The sequence below is a fragment of the Pelmatolapia mariae genome, linkage group LG20 (assembly GCF_036321145.2).
Source record: "Pelmatolapia mariae isolate MD_Pm_ZW linkage group LG20, Pm_UMD_F_2, whole genome shotgun sequence".
In the NCBI taxonomy this organism is placed as follows: Eukaryota; Metazoa; Chordata; class Actinopteri; order Cichliformes; family Cichlidae; genus Pelmatolapia; species Pelmatolapia mariae.
The window spans coordinates 19,907,246-19,926,909 of NC_086244.1; the positions used below are offsets into that span (position 1 = coordinate 19,907,246).

At 39.0% G+C, this 19,664-nt stretch overlaps 1 protein-coding gene across 1 annotated transcript in view; it reads left to right on the top strand.

The window, feature by feature from the left end:
- Positions 1 to 637: 637 nt before the first annotated feature.
- Positions 638 to 19,664, top strand: part of LOC134619232 (uncharacterized) — a 32,159-nt gene continuing 13,132 nt past the window's right edge. Inside the window, exons 1-7 of the mRNA XM_063465003.1 lie at positions 638 to 738; positions 4,069 to 4,153; positions 4,237 to 4,318; positions 4,407 to 5,568; positions 5,686 to 5,917; positions 6,085 to 6,360; positions 6,511 to 6,688. Coding sequence (XP_063321073.1) covers positions 4,270 to 4,318; positions 4,407 to 5,568; positions 5,686 to 5,917; positions 6,085 to 6,360; positions 6,511 to 6,688 — 1,897 coding nt within the window. The 5' untranslated portion in view covers positions 638 to 738; positions 4,069 to 4,153; positions 4,237 to 4,269. The remainder of the gene's footprint in view (positions 739 to 4,068; positions 4,154 to 4,236; positions 4,319 to 4,406; positions 5,569 to 5,685; positions 5,918 to 6,084; positions 6,361 to 6,510; positions 6,689 to 19,664) is intronic.

Here is a 19,664-nt window from a genome sequence, read left to right on the forward strand (position 1 = left end):
AAATAACTGGGGTCAATCTAAGGAGCTTGGAAAGAAAAGCATTTCCTTGAAGACCTTTCACCTCTCATCAGAGAAGCTTCTTCAGTTCTAAGAACAATTGGTGGCGAGTCCCAGATGTCTGTCCACCAATGTGTCCTTCACAGACAAACTAGGGTCAATCATCCAAAGCAATGGACAGTGCCGCAAGAGAGGTGAAGAGAATGCAGGCAAGGTGGAGGGGGTCCTTTGAAGTATAGTTTGAAGAGGGTGGCACTGACATAAGGAGACAGAGCAGAAATGCCAAGATATTCACTGGGAGTGAACAAAATTAGGAATGAGTACATCAGAGGGACAGCAGTGGTTGAGCCCTTTGGTGACAAAATTAGAGACAAGGCTGAAAAAAATGCTAAAATCAACACAAAAAACCCCCGAAACACATTTCAAACACATTCACTTTAGAAATTAATAGAAACCAAACTGATAAAAAAAACCCATAAAACTCGTAATGGAAAACTAAAATAACAAAAGCACTAAACATATTTGACGTTATTTATTTTAGCACAGTAGACCTCAGTGTTGGACATCCTCTTCAAACCCATTGAACGGCGGACGAAGAAGAAACCACGTCGCTCTCCATGCGAATACTTCTCGCGAGAGTGTTGCAGCAAGGTCCAGAAAATGGAAGGCTGTGCTGTGGGTACTAGCTAGGTTGCCGAGCGACTCAAACCATAGCTGGAAAATATATAAATTACATCGAAGGTATGATTTCCGTGTTTGTGTACGGGCGTTCAGCATTTAATTCTGTAGTCGGTATCGCTAATGAGACGTAGCGCTGCTGCGTAGAGTATTTATTAACAGGTGATTTAGAAGCTTAAGTTTAGCTTTAGCTACGCTAGCTGCAGAGAACAATGTCGTCGCCACCACATAGAAGACGCCTCTCTTTTACCTTTATGGAATAACTTGTGAGTATTTGAGGGGTTTCAGGGCAAGGACGTTTCGTTTGCGGTTTTAAACTGAATTAGGTGTGGCAGTTAAATTAGTACGTGCTGTGGTTTCATTTGGAGTACAGGAACATTATGGACTTCCCAGCCACTCTTTGCGGAGTTTTTGCATAAACGTATCGCTCCTAGCAGGCCAGTTTTGCAATGTGAAGCATCAGTGAACACAGCAGCTTGTTGCACCGGGTAACATTAGCAGCAAGTAGAGCTCAGAAATTAACCACAGTGAGAAAATGAACTGTGAATTTCATCACCATAAACGTCTCTGCGAGTTGCATCTCATAAACTGTTAATGCAGACTTCAGCCGAGCTGAATTTTAAACTCAACAAAGTAATTTGTCTACGAAGCAAAACAGGGACACAGCACGTGTTTACAGATGTGCAGTGCTGTGAAAAGTGCAAACATCTTTTCCTTTACTGTGGCAGTATGGGAAGACTTAATACAAGTTAAACCCTCAAAAGTACAAAGGGTAAGGTGATAAATTATACACATTAAACAACATTTCACCCCTCTTTTTATAACTGTATCCTACAGTTTATTAAATTATAGTTATTAATATGCAGTTTGTTTCTATTTAAAACTCCGAAAATGATTCAAAGATATTGTTAACATGATTGTGTGTTATGTGGTTTAATCTTACCTTATCTTAGCTTAAAGGTATCTGTAACCTTCCAACAAATCTACTTGAGCAAAAAGTACAGATTTTGCTACAAATTGTATTTAAGCTGAATTGTAAAATATCATTATTTCATGTACATTTTCCACATACACCCAATTCAGAAGTGGAAAACACTTAAATGCAGTGCAAAGAAAGCACTTGTACGGTGCTTGAGTAAATGTACTGACATCTTTGCGCGTCAGATGGATTAAGCCCAATGTTGGCATTGTTAAAAAATCAAATCCAGTTGTTTCACAGTTAAAATATAGGTTGATTTGATTGGCTGACTGTAAGTTGTGAAGTCAGATTTATTTCTAAGCACATTTTAAAAACACTTGCTGACCAAAGTTCCAGAAAATGATGTGGTTATGGGATATGGGTAAGAGATTGAAAAAAGAAAACACAAAGTGAAAAAGCAGGACAGATAAAAAAGTAACTCAGTCTGGTTTAAAAGCCAAAGGGAAAAAAAGGGTTTTCAAAGGGGTTTTGAAAGTGTCTGATGTTGGAGAGATCCATGTAACTAAGTGTACAATGAACAAATGCTCATTTCAGGCATGGAATGCAGTCATGTGAAAAACAAAGCGGACTCTATACAGTCCTGTGAAAAACGAAGTACTCCCTTAATGTTTTCATAAAAATTAAGAGGGTAAGGAGAAGCCAGGTGGTGCTAAAAAACATACACTTGATTAACTGATCATTATCATGTTAACACAGTACCAGAAGTGGATGTCCATGCAAAATCACTTTAAGGTCAGTGCTCAAAGAAATCCTAAATGTTGATTCTGTTCATCTGGATGTGAAAAACATTTCTTCACTCATGTGACTTCTTCAGGCTGAGACTGAAGAAGTCACTTGGATGACCGATGAAACGTATCTTCCACTGAAAACGCTACAACTGTTTGGGATTTCTTCTGGGTTTGAACAGCGTGGCTTCCTTTGAATGTCAGCATTTCTTTCTTTCTTTCTGGATGATTTGAGCATACATCAAGAAATGCTCAAGCAATGCAATGCCCGAAGAAAAAAACAAACAAAAAAATGAGAGCTACATCTCACACTCTAAAGGCCTCAATATGTTAAATGTTCATAACAGTACAATTAGAAATGACTTAAGTATGACTTATTTGGAAGGGTTGCCAAGAGAAAGTCTCTTTTCTTTATAAAAGTCATGGCAGCATAGCTTAGGTTTACAAAATTGCATTAGAACAAACTCCAAGACTATGCTGACATGTAAGCACAAATTCCTCATACCCACTGTGAATCACAGCAGTGGAGGGATGATGATTTGGGGTTGTTTTGCAGCCATAGGACCTGGGGACCTTGCAGTCATTGAGTCAACCATGAACTCTTCTATATACCACAGTACTTGGACTCAAAATTGAGGCCTTCTGTTTGTCAGCAAAAGGTTGGCTGACATTGGGTCATGCAACAGGACAAGGACCCCAAACACACCAGCAAACCTACAACAGAATGGTTAAAAGAAATACAGAAACATGGTGTTGCAATGGCCCAGTCAAAATCCAGACCTCAGCTTGACTGAAATGCTGTGGCGGTTCTTTAGGAGATCAGTACATTAAAGAATGCCTGTAAACCTGAGTGAACTGAAACATTGTAAAGAAGAGAGGTCCAAAGTTTGTCCACAATGATGTGAGAAACTGATAAAGTCATACAGAAAATTACTTCCACTAAATACAACTAAAGGTAGTTATATACGCTATTAGGTCTTTTACTGAGTCATGGGAAAGCTTTTACACGACTTTAACATTTTTCAATTCATAAATTGGTGACCCTCATGGTTTGTTCAGATATACCCACAACAGCCATGGAGACCACTGTGCAAGTGAGCTTGGAAGTGTGTATACACATCAAAACAGTATTTGTGTTTAAGCAACATGTCATGCATTGTAATGTTACTACAAGGTGAACAAATATTGGTGAAGAGTGGTTTTCCCCACATGTTGTTGCTCCAAATCAAGGTACATGAAGTTCAAGGAGATGGATGCATAAACACAATCTTGTGCCTGCCTATCTTTTAAGGCAACTGCATGAGGTTTAGACTTGTGTTAAAAATTATACATGAACATTGCATGGTGAGACTTTGTAAGGCTTCCATTGCTCACTTTCATAAATTAAGATGCAATCAGAGTATTGAGTAGGAGTTCATGTCAAAGAGGCCCATTATCTGGTCAGGAGCTAAAGTTAATACAGGCTATCAGAAATCCTCCTTCCATGAAGCTTTTAAATCCTCAGTGTTGAAACTGTCTGTGGTGCTAATGAATAAGCTCTGTGATGTGGAGTTTATTGCAGTGCTGTTTCATTGCAAAGCAACAAATGGAATTGAGCTTTTTAACTAAACTGTTTTTGCATATTTTTTTAAATCACCTGTCTCTAATGTAGATTGGTTTGGGTTTTTTCTCCATCCATGATTTTTACAGGTTCACAGCAAGAAACATTGGGATGACTCTTTACACACCCTAAACACATTTGGTGTTTGCAGCTGTCTGCATACAGTTTGCACAGGTACGTGTTTTCTGTTTTATTTCTTGTTTAACTTAGTGAATTGTGAACATAGTTTACAGACACTAACTAAAAGGATCTTGTAGGTTTGAACAGCGTGGCTTCCTTTAAATGTCAGCATGGACATGATGGACAACAGCACTGTTGCTGATGATAATAATAATTCAGGTACAATCAGCCTGCCAGTTGCCTAAAGGTGAAAAGTGGGTGTTGCTTCTTTTTTTTGTTAAATCAATTTCTTTCTGTTTATCTGCAGACGAACAGCAGATGCCCTCAGAAGAGGCCGAGTCAAGTGTTAGGCCGACCTTGTCACAGGTTAGAAAGTCTTGGGGGTTTCGACGAACAACCATTGCAAGAAGGGAGTTCATGGAGGAGGTTGGAGACCTAACCTACAGTCCTCCAATTGTTCGACGAGGCAGAAATCGTCGGACCAACCAAACAGCAGCCCAGACCGCTACAGAGACCCCCACCACCCAGAAGGCTACTCGTACAGCAAGGAGTGTTATTGATGAACTTCAGTGGTCTGCCCCATCCTCACCTGTCTCTGAGAATAGCAAAACTGGTTCAGAAACTTCTGCAGGAGGCAGCCTTGATCCCAGCTTATGGCAGGATTTTGGGTCTGCTTTCCACACTGCCTTCACACTGCTTGGGGGCAGTGAGGGCCTGTCACTAACAATGTCAGATGAACTGGCGGTTCCTGACATTTTAGAAGCCACTGAAGCCATTGAGTCTCCTAATCCACAGGCTATAGATGAAACTGAGATGGCTGATAACATTGATGACATGGAGATTGCACAGCCAGTTGCTTCTGGCAGTGCAGAGGGAGAAGAGATCCATGATGTGGTTTTAATCTCAAGTCACGAAGAGGATAGTGATGAAATGACTTTGCTACAGATTAAGGAACAGCTGGCTTCTAATAGCAGACAGGAAGACTCGAAAGCTAGAGGAGGGAAAGGAGGAAAGGGAAAGGCCAGAGGAAAGGGGAGAGGTAGAGGAAGAGGTAGGGGCAAAGGTAGAGGGAGGGGTAGAGGAAAGGGGAGGGCTGTGGAGTTTCAGTCAACCATTGCAGATGATAAGGACAGTGATGATGATGTGGTGCTGGTTAGTTTAGCTGAGCAACAGCATTTACAAGAAGTGGAAAAAGAAACTGATCCACAAAGTCCTCCTGAAAAAGAGGGTTCGGCTGCTCTCTTTGATACAGCTCTAAGTCCTGCTCAGCAATCAAACTCAGACTGCATGATCATAGACAGTGACTTTGATCAGATTCCTGAGCTAACTCCCGGTCAGTTTGATGAAGTGCTGGAGGAGGAGGAGAAGAAAGATGCTAAAAATACAGAAGAGTTTTCAAGCATATCACACAATGAAGGATATGACTCAAATGCTCTGTTCTGCATCTGCAGACAGAAACAAGATAAGAGGTACATGTTTATATGTAGTAACTGGATTTCTTAGGCTGAGCTGTTCTTTCGGACGATTTGCATAGTTCAGCTGTGTACCATTTTCACTTCCTATTGTCTATTCACTGCTTTTTAAAGGTTTATGATCTGCTGTGACAGCTGCCAGGAGTGGTTCCACGGTGAATGCGTCGGTGTCAGTGAGACGCAAGGCCGTCAGAGTATGCAAGAGTACGTCTGCCCGCCTTGCACTATAAAGAAACAAAGCCAGTCTGAGTCTCACCCTCAGCCAGACCCTGAGCTTAGCGTTCCTGAAGGCTTGACACAAAGTCCTGCTGTTGAAGAAGCACAAGAGGACCAGCAAGCAGTTAAGGTTTGAATTTAATTTGGGTTGTCATCAATCTTTACACTGCCCATCGCCTTCATTTACAAAACCTTTAGCATGTTCTTTCATTCCTGTGTGACCACATACGTGCGATAGATGATTTTCATGAAGAAAGTTTGCTCTCTGGATTTAAGATGAACATCTGTTTTCAGCAGACTGTGCTGGTAGAGGAGGAAACAGAGGAGGAGGAGCAGGCTATTGAAGCAAGGCCAGACCCTGAAGCTGAACCTGAGCCTGAGATGGATAGCTCTCTTCCCTTGTGCATCGGACCTGGTTGCTCTAAACAAGCACTACCAGATTCTGTTTACTGTGGCAATGACTGCATCCTTCAGCATGCTGCTGTCACTATGAAGACACTCTCTGGCCCTAAGGTGCCCAAATCCAAAGGACGGGCACAGAGAAAAGCTTCCATGTCAAGACCTGCTGCAAAGGTAAGAAAAATTAGCTTGCAGACTGAGAAGAGTATTGAGGTGTGTGGGTAATAGATTTTCATCTTGGGGTCATTTCTATAGTTTCAGGTAGTTAGTTTCAGCAACTGACAAATCGTATTTTTTCACCGTATGTAAACATTTCAATCATAGGCTCAAAGGTCAAGTCGGACATCAAAGAGGCTAGCAGAAAAAGCTGAGCTGCGAGGTGAGGAGGAGAAAAAGGAGGATGATGGTGAGCAGGAGGCGGCTGCATCTCCTGTCATCTGTGACCCCAGTCTCACAGAAGCTCAGGCTACCTCCACACCAGCATCAAACTTACACACAGCGTGTATGTATCATTCTATACTCACACACATTCAAGCAGTTTACACATCATGCACAAAGTGCCTGTTTTGGAATTACAGAATTTCCTTCCCCTTTTGAATCAATAGAATTCGCAATGAAACCATACACAAGTGTGTGTTCGCGCACACACACACACACACACACACACACACACACACACTTTTACTTATTCCCTGGTTCATAGCAGGGGTCAGCAGTGGGTAAGTATTTTCACTTTTATAATTCCCCTGTTCAGTTGCAGTAGCACAGATGTTCTCGTGAAACAATCTTGACAAGTCAGAATGCCAGTCTTACCGAAGCACATGCATATAAACACCATGTCATAACAAAAATCCCTAAATGAGCAACACACAGCTGCGCTTGGTGACTGTGTTCAAACAATGCTTTGATATTTGTCTAAACCTTTTGCAAATGTAAAACTATATGAATGCAAGCTGGAACCAAGTATTTGTTGGTATGATCTCTATTTCTACAAACAAAATATCTATTGTGACCCAAAGGGCTCCTTAACAAATACTTTCTGTTAAATTGATGGACGAAACAGCACATAAAACGTACAGTAATGCTTAGCTCTAGCATGGTGCTCCCATATTCACAGCATTACTCATTATTTAATAATTTAAGCACTCTTGTGCATTCTGTTTTCATTATACTCTCTAAAATTAAAATATAACAAGTAGTAGCATCAGAAACTGAAAGTTTCCATTATAGATGTCTGGCCATGCAGTATAATGACGTTGTTATGAGATTTGTTTTTTAGAATCACAATATATGATTCTGTAATTGATTGATGGTTACATATAAGGGAATATAAAGAAAAAATGCATACTCAATTTTAAAACTACGCAAGGGATTCATGTGAAATTTTGGCTCCAATGTCAGTTTAAAGTCACAAAATCAGTATATATTTCTGTTTTAATTTATTCCAACATTTTGCTAGTGTATAAAACATCTTTAGTTCTTTATATTCAGTTAGAAGATTGTTAGAAGGCAAGTGCAATGGATAAGTCATCTTACCAAAATCAGCATTCAACAAGACCGACGTCAACTTATAACAGTAATATGGTGCATTGCGACATACATTAAACACTACATTGCATATATTTTATTCCACACTATATATGACATTCCTTTAGGTCTTTGCCCAAAAAGCTTGGTTTTATGAAAATTGATACAAGGCTTTCTTTTTTCAGTATTTTTTTATCAGTATTGAATAATAATGAGAAACTTTATTTATGCAGAACTTTTTCTTAACAAGGTTAAGTCTTAGACAGAAAGAAATTTTAAATGGATAAAAAATACTCGTTCAAAACTAAAAGTAATGAAAGGTTTTGGTTTCTGAAATAATTTAGCGCTAGTTATACATGTTCTACTTCTCAAATCAAATGCAGCCGATATATGATGGTGGATGTAAGGGTTGATTGTTTACTATTTAACAAGTTACGATACACTCATCTAAATTACATGCATGTTTTCCAACTCCTGTAAAAAAGCAGACCTCTTTTCAAGACCGCAGTTCAAACACTGTATAGACCTGCTGCAGCTGTCCTGCTGCTGGTTTGACCGTAGATAACATTAAACATTCTGGTATTTGGTATCCCTTGGTTTACATGTATTAAACTAAATCTCCTGCACATGAAACCACATTAAACCATCAAACACACACTGCTCCACAATGCCATCAAGTACACTGGCTTTGTGAAGTCCTCATAATGATGTCTCAAGTGCCCAGATGGTATAATTTTCTCAAAGTTGATCGTCTGTTCAAAGAAGTGCCCTAATATTCCAGCCACCCTGCCATAAGGATGCATTTTGCTTTCAGACATTGGTCTGATTCCTCCAACATTCAGCGCCTTCCTGGTTTATTTTGTGGGCAGTCAACATTGGAGCATAATCTACCCTTTGTGCTAAATACACATACACAAGTTGAAAACCTCTCTGTCTCACTGTCACGCAACTTTTTGGGTATTTCAAGGAAAACTTTATTTTTCCAATTTCCAATGCCTTCAGTCGTCAACACACAAACAACCACAAGCACACACTCTTGGATCAGTCATTTCACAGACACACCAGCCTTAAGTTGGATAGGATTTGGAATCAATAGAGACGCTGCAGCTGGTATGGAGGAGGAAGAGGAGGAGGGGACTGGAGGATTCATGAAGATTTTGAAGTGTCAGCTGGCCACTGTCAGCAAAAGGCTCCATTCCTCTGAGAAAAGTCTTCACACTGCTGCAAATGAAGAAAAAATACTTCACAATGCACACGCACGCACACACACACACACACACAAAAACTGGGAATGAAAGAGGTGTACATCTTTTTTTTTTTTTAAACCTGGTACATTCATAGTGTTAAATAGCCTTACTTAGGCCATGTTATCCCACATTTAACTTAAAATTTTAAATCCCTACACTCTTTTTTTGCTCTCTCAAACATATACAAACCATATTTCTTTACAATTTTATACACATTAACAACAATACTGCCCTGATTTTGTGAACTTTGAGCTCTGGCCCAACGTGACTGGACTGTCAAAATAAAATTTTGCAAAATTACTCAACAGACTAAAAAACACAAAGGTGAAAATAACAAATGTCGAGATTAAAATAGTCTGTTTATGACAAGATAACAATATCATGTCTTTCTCACATTTTGAAAGATATAAATAGGTAAAAGAGGGAGAAAGATGGGAGTATGAAATTTAAGCCCGCATATATACTGATGGCAAAGGAAGTCTACTCTACACACTTGCACAAACACACAAAACAACTCAAGAGATCAAAACAGTAAGTTTCTTGAAAACATGGACTCCATTTACAGTAGCTACCCAGCAGCCCATCAGAAACCTGGTTGATCACTGGTGGTAGCCACTGCTTAATGCCTCATGGAGCCTCTGAATGTGTGGAGCTGTGTGATCACTGGCACAATTCTGGCAAAAGCTGATGGCTCGGAGTCATATCTCCAGCTTTTGTTCTGTGCCACACAGTGTCTCAGTGGGATAGAGATCAGACAGCGATGCAGGCTGAGACATCATTTTTCACCAGTTTTTCCTCAGGGTTATTATGATGGCAGCAGTCAATTATGACCTGTTGAACTGTGGTGTCACTTAATGTGATGATATTCTGCACAATTCCATTGCTGCAACATGAGCCGACTCAGAAATGGAACGTTGAACTCATATGGCTTTTACCTTTGTGTAAGGAGGAGCTTGTTGAGGATTGCCCCTGCCCACCATCAAAGTACTCTCAGGGATCTCTCGCTGTGGTTTCTAATCATATTAATTATATTGGTACTCCTAAATTAGAAGACAAAAAATGTTTCTTTGTTCCCACTTGGTATGCAGAATTTCTTTTACATCAGTGTATATATAACAAATTCCATTTCTAGCTGTCCCCTCAATAAGCATCTGCACCTTTCAGAAAGATGTAACCTCTTTCATGTAACCTAACAAGCAAAGGAAAGAGCATGTTATTGCAAAGCTGAAAGCATGGTTCATGGACGTTGAACCTCTTCATAGTTGCAGAACAGTGATGGAATGGATAGTAAATGAAGTCAGCTAAGCACTGCTCTGAAAAATGCATAGTGCACTACCAAGCAAATTAAACCGCATAATGTTTCACCAAACACTCTCAAAAGCAGGCGAAATAGTCTAGTGTCTGTACGCTGAACAGTAGTATTGCTTCGTGTATTGATAATTCTTTTATTTCTGTTTTGGAAAGAGATGAAAGTTCTGTGTTAGAGCCAAAATGCTTTAAAGAAGTTTTTGTGTACTGCTGGAAGTCAGTGCATGGCATTGTTAAAATGAAAAAAAAAGGAGAGAAAGGGTCCGTAGTTTGGGTGTCTGAAGAGTCTGTTTTCACACAGATACATTCATAGAAAAAAAGAATAGTTCTTAAAACACCAAAGGAAACAATACAGAACCAAAATGTGACCAGCTATGATTTTTTTTTTTATCTCGAGCAGCGCTTATCACTGTTGCTACACATTTGATCAACTTGACCTAAGACCATATTCATCGCAAAAAGTTTGCTATTTACAACAGGTTCTGTCTCAAGTTTATTGCTCAGTAGGCAGGGAAAACAACAAAGCATAAAAATCCATTTTAACATATATTTCTCAAGTTAAAAAGTTTAGAATTGGAATTCCTTTTAGAATTGGAATTCCTTGTTGAATTATAAAATACATCGAATAGACGTGCTACTTCTGTAGGTGCCTCTAAAATAGTACACACTATGAAAATAAGCAATAAATAAAACAACATTCATACAATAAATTGAACTCTTTCGGTTGAAGATAATTATGACTACGAAGACAAAAAATGCTATAGTACATTGCAGTGATTAGTCTTGATTTAGAGCAGTGACTGCATCTGGATAAAAAATTCTCTACCTGCTTTATTTTTCTTGTACGAATGGATTTGGCCTTTTTTTTTCTTCTTTTTTTTTCAAAACTCTGATGGAGTTGAGTGGTCTGCTGCAGTAGTCCCTGTCTTACTTGTGTCATAGCACATCTTGTCGCACATGACAAAACACAAAACCAATGAAGCTGAACATGAAATGCCTTGTTGGATTATGATCAGTTTGGAGTTACAGGAAGGGACAAGGTCTGTGGTCTCCATCCATTCTTTACACTCGTAACTGTTAAGAGTATGTAATAATATTTCCCTGAATAACTTTTCTGATTGGAGAAGCCTTTAATTAGTAATTATAGCTTTTCAATTGATTGTGTAGCTGCACACACATATGATGTGATGGATGAGTGATTCGATGGGTGTCATGATTTTTGTGATGATGGTAATGAATTGTATCAGACGTTATCTGAGTGAAGCTCTTGCTTGGAGTATATTTCTTACTTTTCCAAACTTCCCAAACCAGCATCCAACTTTCAGCCCACTCCACTGAACACATGTCACAAAGTAAGCATGAATACCAGATATTTCGTATTCATAGAGCTTGCACATGACTAATGCTTTCATATGAGACCTGAATGATTAGTTGTGAAATCCTGCTGAGATTTTCTGTATAACATACGGCCATGCAAGCATTTTCCCCCACAGTATTTCTTAGGATATTACCACACATGTTGCCCAGACAGTTTCAGGAGAATGAGGTCCAAATATTATCCAAAGTTATCCTTTATTCATAAGTAGCACACAGCAGGCTTCATGTATAGTCATAGTTTGCTTCATGCTTTCTCACTTCTGAAAATATTCTGCTTGGTTTGGACGAAGGAGCTGCCTGGGAATGGTGTACACAAACATGACACCCACTCACAAACTGTGAATGCATTTAATCGTTGCCTGTGCCATTTTCACCTGCCTGCAATCAGACATCACACAGACTTTGGAAAGGGAGCTGGCAGGCTGAAGAGAATTTATGTTCAATCCAGCTGTGCTGGACATTTATGTGCATTCTCCCATCCACCTCTGTCGGGCCGTGTCGAGAAAAGTTTGGGAGCTGCGCTGCATGTGTGAAAATTATAGCTATATGTCCTCATAGACTTCACTGTTTCCAGGTTGAGCACCAAGCTGCAACCTTATGGTGTGTAGTGTAGCTGTTGAGGGAAAGACTTTTGATTAGTTTGATTGTTTACACCAAGAAAAGAGGGGGCTGTATTATATTTAATTTGAATCGGAGCACAAATACTTGATTGTTAAATTCCATTTTGAGAAATTTTGCCTCAGCGGATTGAAGGTTTTTTTTCATTTTTATTTTATTTTCGGGGCTGCATCTTAAACCTCTTTAGTGTTGTCTTGCATGCTTCTAAAGGCCTGTATATATTCAGTGTGTTTTTTTTTCCAACAGTCGAATCTTTTTAATACCATCTCAAACCTAATTGTAAAACACAAGCACCCTCTACTGGCCAAACAAATAATGTGCAACCATGGAAAGAACACTGCTGATGTTCTGAGTAGTTCACATTTTTGACATCTGCTCAATGTGGAGATTTCTTGACATTCTTGTGTGATAGCACAGAATTAGTAACCTAGAGTATTTATTATTGAATATTATTCTAAGTAGTGTCATTTTGAAAAAATTAAATGATTTTCTCCATCAAAAAACAAACATATGTGCTAGCATACCTATAGTTGCAGTGTTTGAAGCGTTCACTATTTTCTCCTGAAGGTGTGTGTGTGTGTGTGTGTGTGTGTGTGTGTGTGTGTGTGAGAACTAAAAATGTACCATCTAATAGTGATTACAATTAATTTAATTTTATAGGAAACTAAACTTGACTTATGCAAACTTCTTACTTGGGCTTTTGACAGGGATCTGTCTATACCATTTTTTGCCTCCAAGGTAAAATCCCATGTGAGCCACATGATTCATTATATATATTCTGATCCATGATAACATGAAAAGAACATGTGTAAGTAAATAGCAGCCTAATGATAGTCTTGCCTTGATGTGTTTCCCTCATGGAGTCTTGCCAACAGTGTGTGTATGTATGTATGTATATATGTGTGTGTGTGTGTGTGTGTGTGTGTGTGTGTGTGTGTGTGTGTATATGTATATATGTATGTATGTAAGTATGTATAGCAGAACAGTGCTGAATAATCTCTTATTTATGAAAGGAGATATTTAGAAACGCAGCTTACAAACATTTTTAAACTCTCTTGGGTTTTGGGGTTTTTTTTGTACAGTGAAATTTGGTGTGAAGTGCTCTCAACCTACTTTACCCCTATTTTGATTTTGTGTTGGGAACGTGAAAAGTAACATTATGCCGTCTTAGTTTAAAAAAAAGTTTAATGACCAGAAGGGAATAGCTTGATTGAAAAATAGCCCAGCATGTTATTCATCATTAAAACACAACTTGATTATTCACTTTCATTTATAAATGTATTAAATTACTGAAATTCTACTCTCAGTGAGTCTTAAAGATGTGGGGAAGAGGTTTACAGTTTAAATTTTCTTCTGGGTCCAACTTAATTATTTTTCTCTCCTCATAAAATCAAATTAGGGTAGTGTCATTTCCAAAAACGTTGTGATTCTTCTTTAACCTAAATTATTTGAAGTTGAGAAAAATTATTTGATTTTAAAACTGGAAACTGGGGAAAATCGTTTGCTCTTTTAATTTTTTTTAAGCTGCCACACTGCAGAGGAGACATGCTGTTGTAGTACTTGCATAATGTGACTTGGTAATGTCTTACTGCAATGAGCAAGCCTCAAGCAATATATGTTGCTGCAGAACTTTCAAATGTCGGTCACAGATGTGTAAGTTAGCCACCCATTGTGCACCAATTTACCCTTTAAGTAGAAGCTGACCATTGATAAATATGACAGTTCTAATGGATGCTCTATTCTTTCGTCCAAAGGATGCCAATTCCATGATTCATATTTTTATTTTTATTTTTTTAAGTTAGAATTTTTTTTTTCGTATTTGTTAATGCAGGGTCAGAATATGTTTGCTTGCAATTTGGATGTGACTCTGATCACAATATTTTGCACTATGGAATATTTTTGATCCAGGCAGCCAGAGGATCTGAAGATTAGTATTGGTTTTTAGATTTGTCCCCTGTGTACAAAGATTTTCTCTGAACTTTTCAGTTATATCTATCGTAAATGGGAAAATCTCTAGTCTTTGCAATTGGTTCATAATTTGTTCAATCATTTGCCACACAGTTTTTAACACATTGGAGAACCCATCACTGTCTCCATTTCTGAAAGTTTCAACTCCTCTTAGATGTTCTCCCAACAAGGTGCTAGAAACTAAATTAGTTTTGAGGCTTCAACAGGTTTTTTTTAAAGACTGAGACACATTTTCAAGATCATCATCCTACCCATATCCAGACGTCTTCCCACACGGATGCTATTTTCAGTCCCATTTAGTTCCCTAGCACTCGTGCATCTGTACTCCTTACCAGTTCTTTGTCCAGTATGTCAGCAGTATAGGATTGTGGTGATGGATGTCAGAGATCATCTATGGCCAAAGCTATAGCTCTCAGGTCAAGGCATTTTTTCACAGATCTCGTTTCCCAAGTAATGCATTAAATTATAATTATTATGAGATTCATAAAAAATGAATCTGCCTCGCTCTTGGTTCATTTTGCACCTCCACATATAGCTGACACTTGCAACACAGGTATCTGAGCATGCTTGGGTGCACACAAACAGGTACATGTCTGGACTTCTGTGCTGCTTTGAAGTCAATGAAGCAATGAAGCTCATCCATCATCATCAAATGAGAAAAGATCTGTATTTTTCGACTGCTGGACTCAGCTGTCTAGGACTAGGCAGTTGAAGAATGAAAGTGTGACAGATGAAATATTTTACACACAAAACACAAGCTGGACCAAAAATGTACTCCCAGTGTGTGTGTTTCTCTTTCACCTGTGCCCTCTTCACCTGCTTGGGCTACACAGTGTGCATTATTCAGTGTATGCTACTGGCCATTAGCAATGCCGAAAGCGACAGTATGGCATCTGGACTGTGGAGAAAATCACCCAACCATACTACAGTTATCCTTTGATTTGATTTTCATTTTGTGGAAGTGCATAACTTGCAGCGAGCAAAGATTGTGTTGCTTAAAAAAAATGTGTACTGGCACATAATGGTGTGCAGTTATTTAGGTTCATTCCGGAACTCTGCGTGTTGACGGTCACAGTCTGAATTTGTAATACATTAATGTTTAGAACCTGGGTTCAAGTTAAAACATTTGTATATCACAAATGTCACAAGTGGTCTTCCAACGGGTGACTTAAAAATAGCAGCAGTGCTGAAAACCCAGAGATGTAAGAAGAGAGAACCTCAAAGAGAAGACTGACCCAATTTCAATAACAGGGTTATTATATTTTTACATAGACTAATTACTTATTTTAAATAAAAAGTATATACAGTGTATGCAGTATATTGTTTGTATCTCAGCTACTCATAGGTTTTTTTGAGAAGAAAAATTTGGTTTGTGCAGTGGGAATAAAGCTAAAGCAAAAGTTGATTTTACAGATAACACTTAATTGCATTGTTGTAATAATTTCTAGGTGCTGGAGTCGTTGCAGGAAAAAAAAACTATAAGATTTAAATTCAGTTCAGTTTTATTTATATATAGCGGCAAATCACATCAATAGTTGCCTTGTAGCACTTTATGTTGTAAGGTAAAGAACCTACAATAATTATTTAAAAATCATTACAGTCATTGTTATTTTATCTTATTCTTTGTGCATATGGATGGATTAGATGGATTCGTATGCTTAAGAATAATGCTGTAAAAAATATAGTTAAATTAGAAATCACACTATGTTTAAAATAAAAAATCAGATACATCCATTTTGACAGGGCCTTGCGATGGATGAGTGTCTCCTGCTTGGAAAAATTACAAAATTAATAGAAAAGGAAATTATTACACCAGTCTGGCTAAAAAAGAAAGAAAAAAAGAGTGGTACAAAAAGTTATGATAATAACTTGGTAAATCTGTTGCTGTTAGTAAATACACCAATCAAGCATAACATTATGAGCTACTGCCTAAATCTGGGCATACACTGTGTGATTTTGAGACACTGGCCCATTTCGAGACAATTTTTCAGTCGTGCGACCGTTTTGGGGGTCGCCGCAAGTTCGGCGATGTGCTATGTGTCATGCATCGTGTTGTATACATGGGGTAACGAGAAGCAATTAAAACCTCATGACCAGCTCCCAATCAGCAATCATATGGTCACAAGAAAATCAAACCTGTTTGAAATCCTGTCGCTCCCTCGTGAGGGTTTCAACGCAACCTCTCACACTGGCCACACGCAAACACAGAAATGGGAGTGAAAAAGCCGGAGTAGCATGGCAGCGCAGCGTGTAGAACTTTTCGATGTGGCCTCACAAAATTATCACGACCGCATCAACCATGAAAAGAGTTGGATGGACATTGCTGCTCAATTGCAGCTGCCTGGTCAATGTTTTTCATTAGCAATTTAGCAAAGTTGATGGTGGTGGTGTGTGTGTCTGTGTGAGTGAAAGACAGAGAGGGAGAGTGAGAGACAGATTTTGTGTTATAAACCTCATGTTATGGACGCACAGTGTGAGCACTCAGGTCGCATCAGAGCATCGGGCCGTATAGTGAGACCGTGCATAGAGACCCATGAACTTCTAACCCCTGCGATTCAATCGTACAATTTGAGCAGGAGCTGAATAACGCAACTGAAAAAATTGCACAGTATATGCCCAGCTTAATATTGTGTTGGTCCCTGTTTTACTGCCATAACAGCCTGTATTTGTTGAGGATGGACTCTATTAGACCTCTGAAGTTATGCTGCGGTATCTGACATCAAGATGTTAGCAACAGATCCTTTCAGTCCTGCAAAAAGCGAGGTGGGGCCTCCATGGATCAGACTTATTTGGCCAGCACATCCTACAGATGCTTGATTGGATTGAGCTCTAGGGAGATCAAACTCATTTTTGTGCTCCTCAAACCATTGCTAAGCCATTTTTGCTTTGTGTCTTCCTGAAAGAGGCCACGGCCATGAAGGATTATTGTTTCTATGAAAGAGTGTACATGTTCTGCAACAACCCACCCGGCCATCCGCGTTTTGTAAAATAAAATGTGGTTCATCAGATCAGGCCACCTTCTTCCATTCCCCTGTGGTCTAGTTCTGCTGGTCACGTTCCCTTTTTTTTGGTGGTGGAGGGGGGTCACTACAGGCACCCTGACTGGTCTGTGGCTATGCAGCCCATTACACAACAAACTCCAATGTACTGTACAAACCAGCATTAACTTTTTAGACAATTTGAGCCTCAGGAGCTCGTTTGTTGGAACAGACCACATGGAACAACTTTCACTCCCGAAATGCATTAGTGAGCCTTGCCCTCCCATGACCTGTTGCTGGTTCACCACTGTTCCTTCCTTTAATCACTTTTGATAGATACTGCCTGCTGTAGACCCAGAACTCTCAACAAGAGCTGCAGTTTTGGAGATGTTCTGACCCAGTCATCTAGCCATCACAATTTGACTTTGATCAAAACGCAATCCTTACCCTTACCCATGTGTCCTACTTCTAAAACAGCAATTTTGGGGATAAAAATGTTCACTTGCCCCCTAGTTATATCCCACCCACTAACAAGTGCCCATTATGAAGAGACAATCAGTATTATTCACTTCGCCTGACAGTAGTCATGATATTTTGCCAAATCAGTGTATATTAAGTATTCTACCTCAAGTCCATTGACAGAGAAAGGGGGGACTGCTGTCAGGTTGTGTTTGGGTATGCCTATGGTGCCTGTGGTGCAGCTTTCAAAATGACCTCATGGGAGCTAGATACTGATTCATTGCTATTTAAACTTTAAGCCAACTGCAGTTAGCTGCCACATCGACGCTCTGTGTTTTTCACAGTGCAATAACTGATTTCCTGACAGATTTAGTACATCTGTCAGTAAATACACCGGAAAAACAACAAAAGCAATATTTACAATTAACACGTATAGTGAACAGGGAAAAGTAAAGCTGTTTTTACTGAAGTCTGCAGCAAATATCAGTTGTTGACACCTGGCCCACTCTTGTTTTTTCACTAATAGTAGGGCACTATGAAGACACCTCATCTGATAGTGGTTAGGTTAATCAAAGAAATAGTAGATGGAAACTTTGCCTTAAGTCCTCAGGAGCATCCTGAATGTCAAGGTGTTAATGGGTTGGTGTTTGTGTTCATTTTCATTATAATGATGTCTGACGGTATGGGACAGTGGAAATTATGCAAAGGATGAGAACAGGATTAAAGCAGAAATGTACCTTCAGAAGATCAAAGGCAGTTTGTGACTGAAAAACTCTCCCTTGCTGAACATTTATTGAAACTTCAGCACAAATACCTAAAGTGACGACATTCTTCATTTTAGTCAATAAATAAGGAGTTTCATAGATATGTGTTCTGAACAATTGAAAAGGATTTGCATCATAACTTTGCACCTACTCACTGTGGCAAATGCTTGTTTCTTTCTCACTTTGACTCACATACACAGTAGCTTAATCACACAAATAAAGATTCTTCATGATTTAGCTCATAGATGTGGAAAGTGACTCACTTGCATGTTTGTTCCTTTGCTCTATCCTTATTTTTTTATATTGTTTATTTTGTCTTAAGCCTTCCTGCTTGTCAGTGGACAAACGAAAGCGGTGAAATCTCTGCAGATGACACACTAAATCCCTGATCTTTTATTTTCTTCCTTTTCCAAATTCTTTTTACAATCTACGGTGCTTCCTGTCTCTCTGAAGATGTGTCATTGTTTCCTCTTTCTTTTAGCACTTTGTTCTTGCTGAGACAGTTGCCTGATTGGTGTATACTTTGAAGTACTTGGAACTGATTTGAAACTAGTTCTCTGAAACTATTGCTTCTCTGTTACTAGAAAAAAAAAAACTGGTTTGGATTGGGAACATATAAGGGCAGATTTTGTCCGCTGCATCCACCAGCGGGCCAAATTATTGTATGTGATTAGCTCATATCTCCATGTCTATGTACATTAAATGAAGTCACAGGTTGGTTGCCAGTTTTGGGTTTTCTGACCATAATGTTCATCATTTCTGGAAGTTCACTTTTTCTGTTCATTTAATTTTTATTGATATAGTGCAAACTCACAATAAGTCACCTCAAGGCACTTTATAATCCAAGGTAAAGAGCCTACATTACTCATACAAAATCTCCTTGATTTCCTTCACATTGCATTGATTGATGCCTCCTGCTTCATAATAGTGGTCATGCCATACACTGACCTAAAAAAGCTCATCTTTCCCATTTTGGCTAAGCTGAGGCTACACTGTGCCATCCGTCCTAATCCCACAATAAATACTCAAACACTTGCACGTGTGAACATTAAGACTTCCAAACCACACCATACAATGTCTACAGGACTTTCTGTGGTCTTGCAGAGGTTGGCTGGTATTTCATTGTGTCTGATATTCCAAATGGGACCAGTGTATTATATGTTATGCATAAAATTCATCAGTTTTAAAAGTGGAAAGGCTGAAAAATGCACGCATTATTTGTGTTAGGTTTC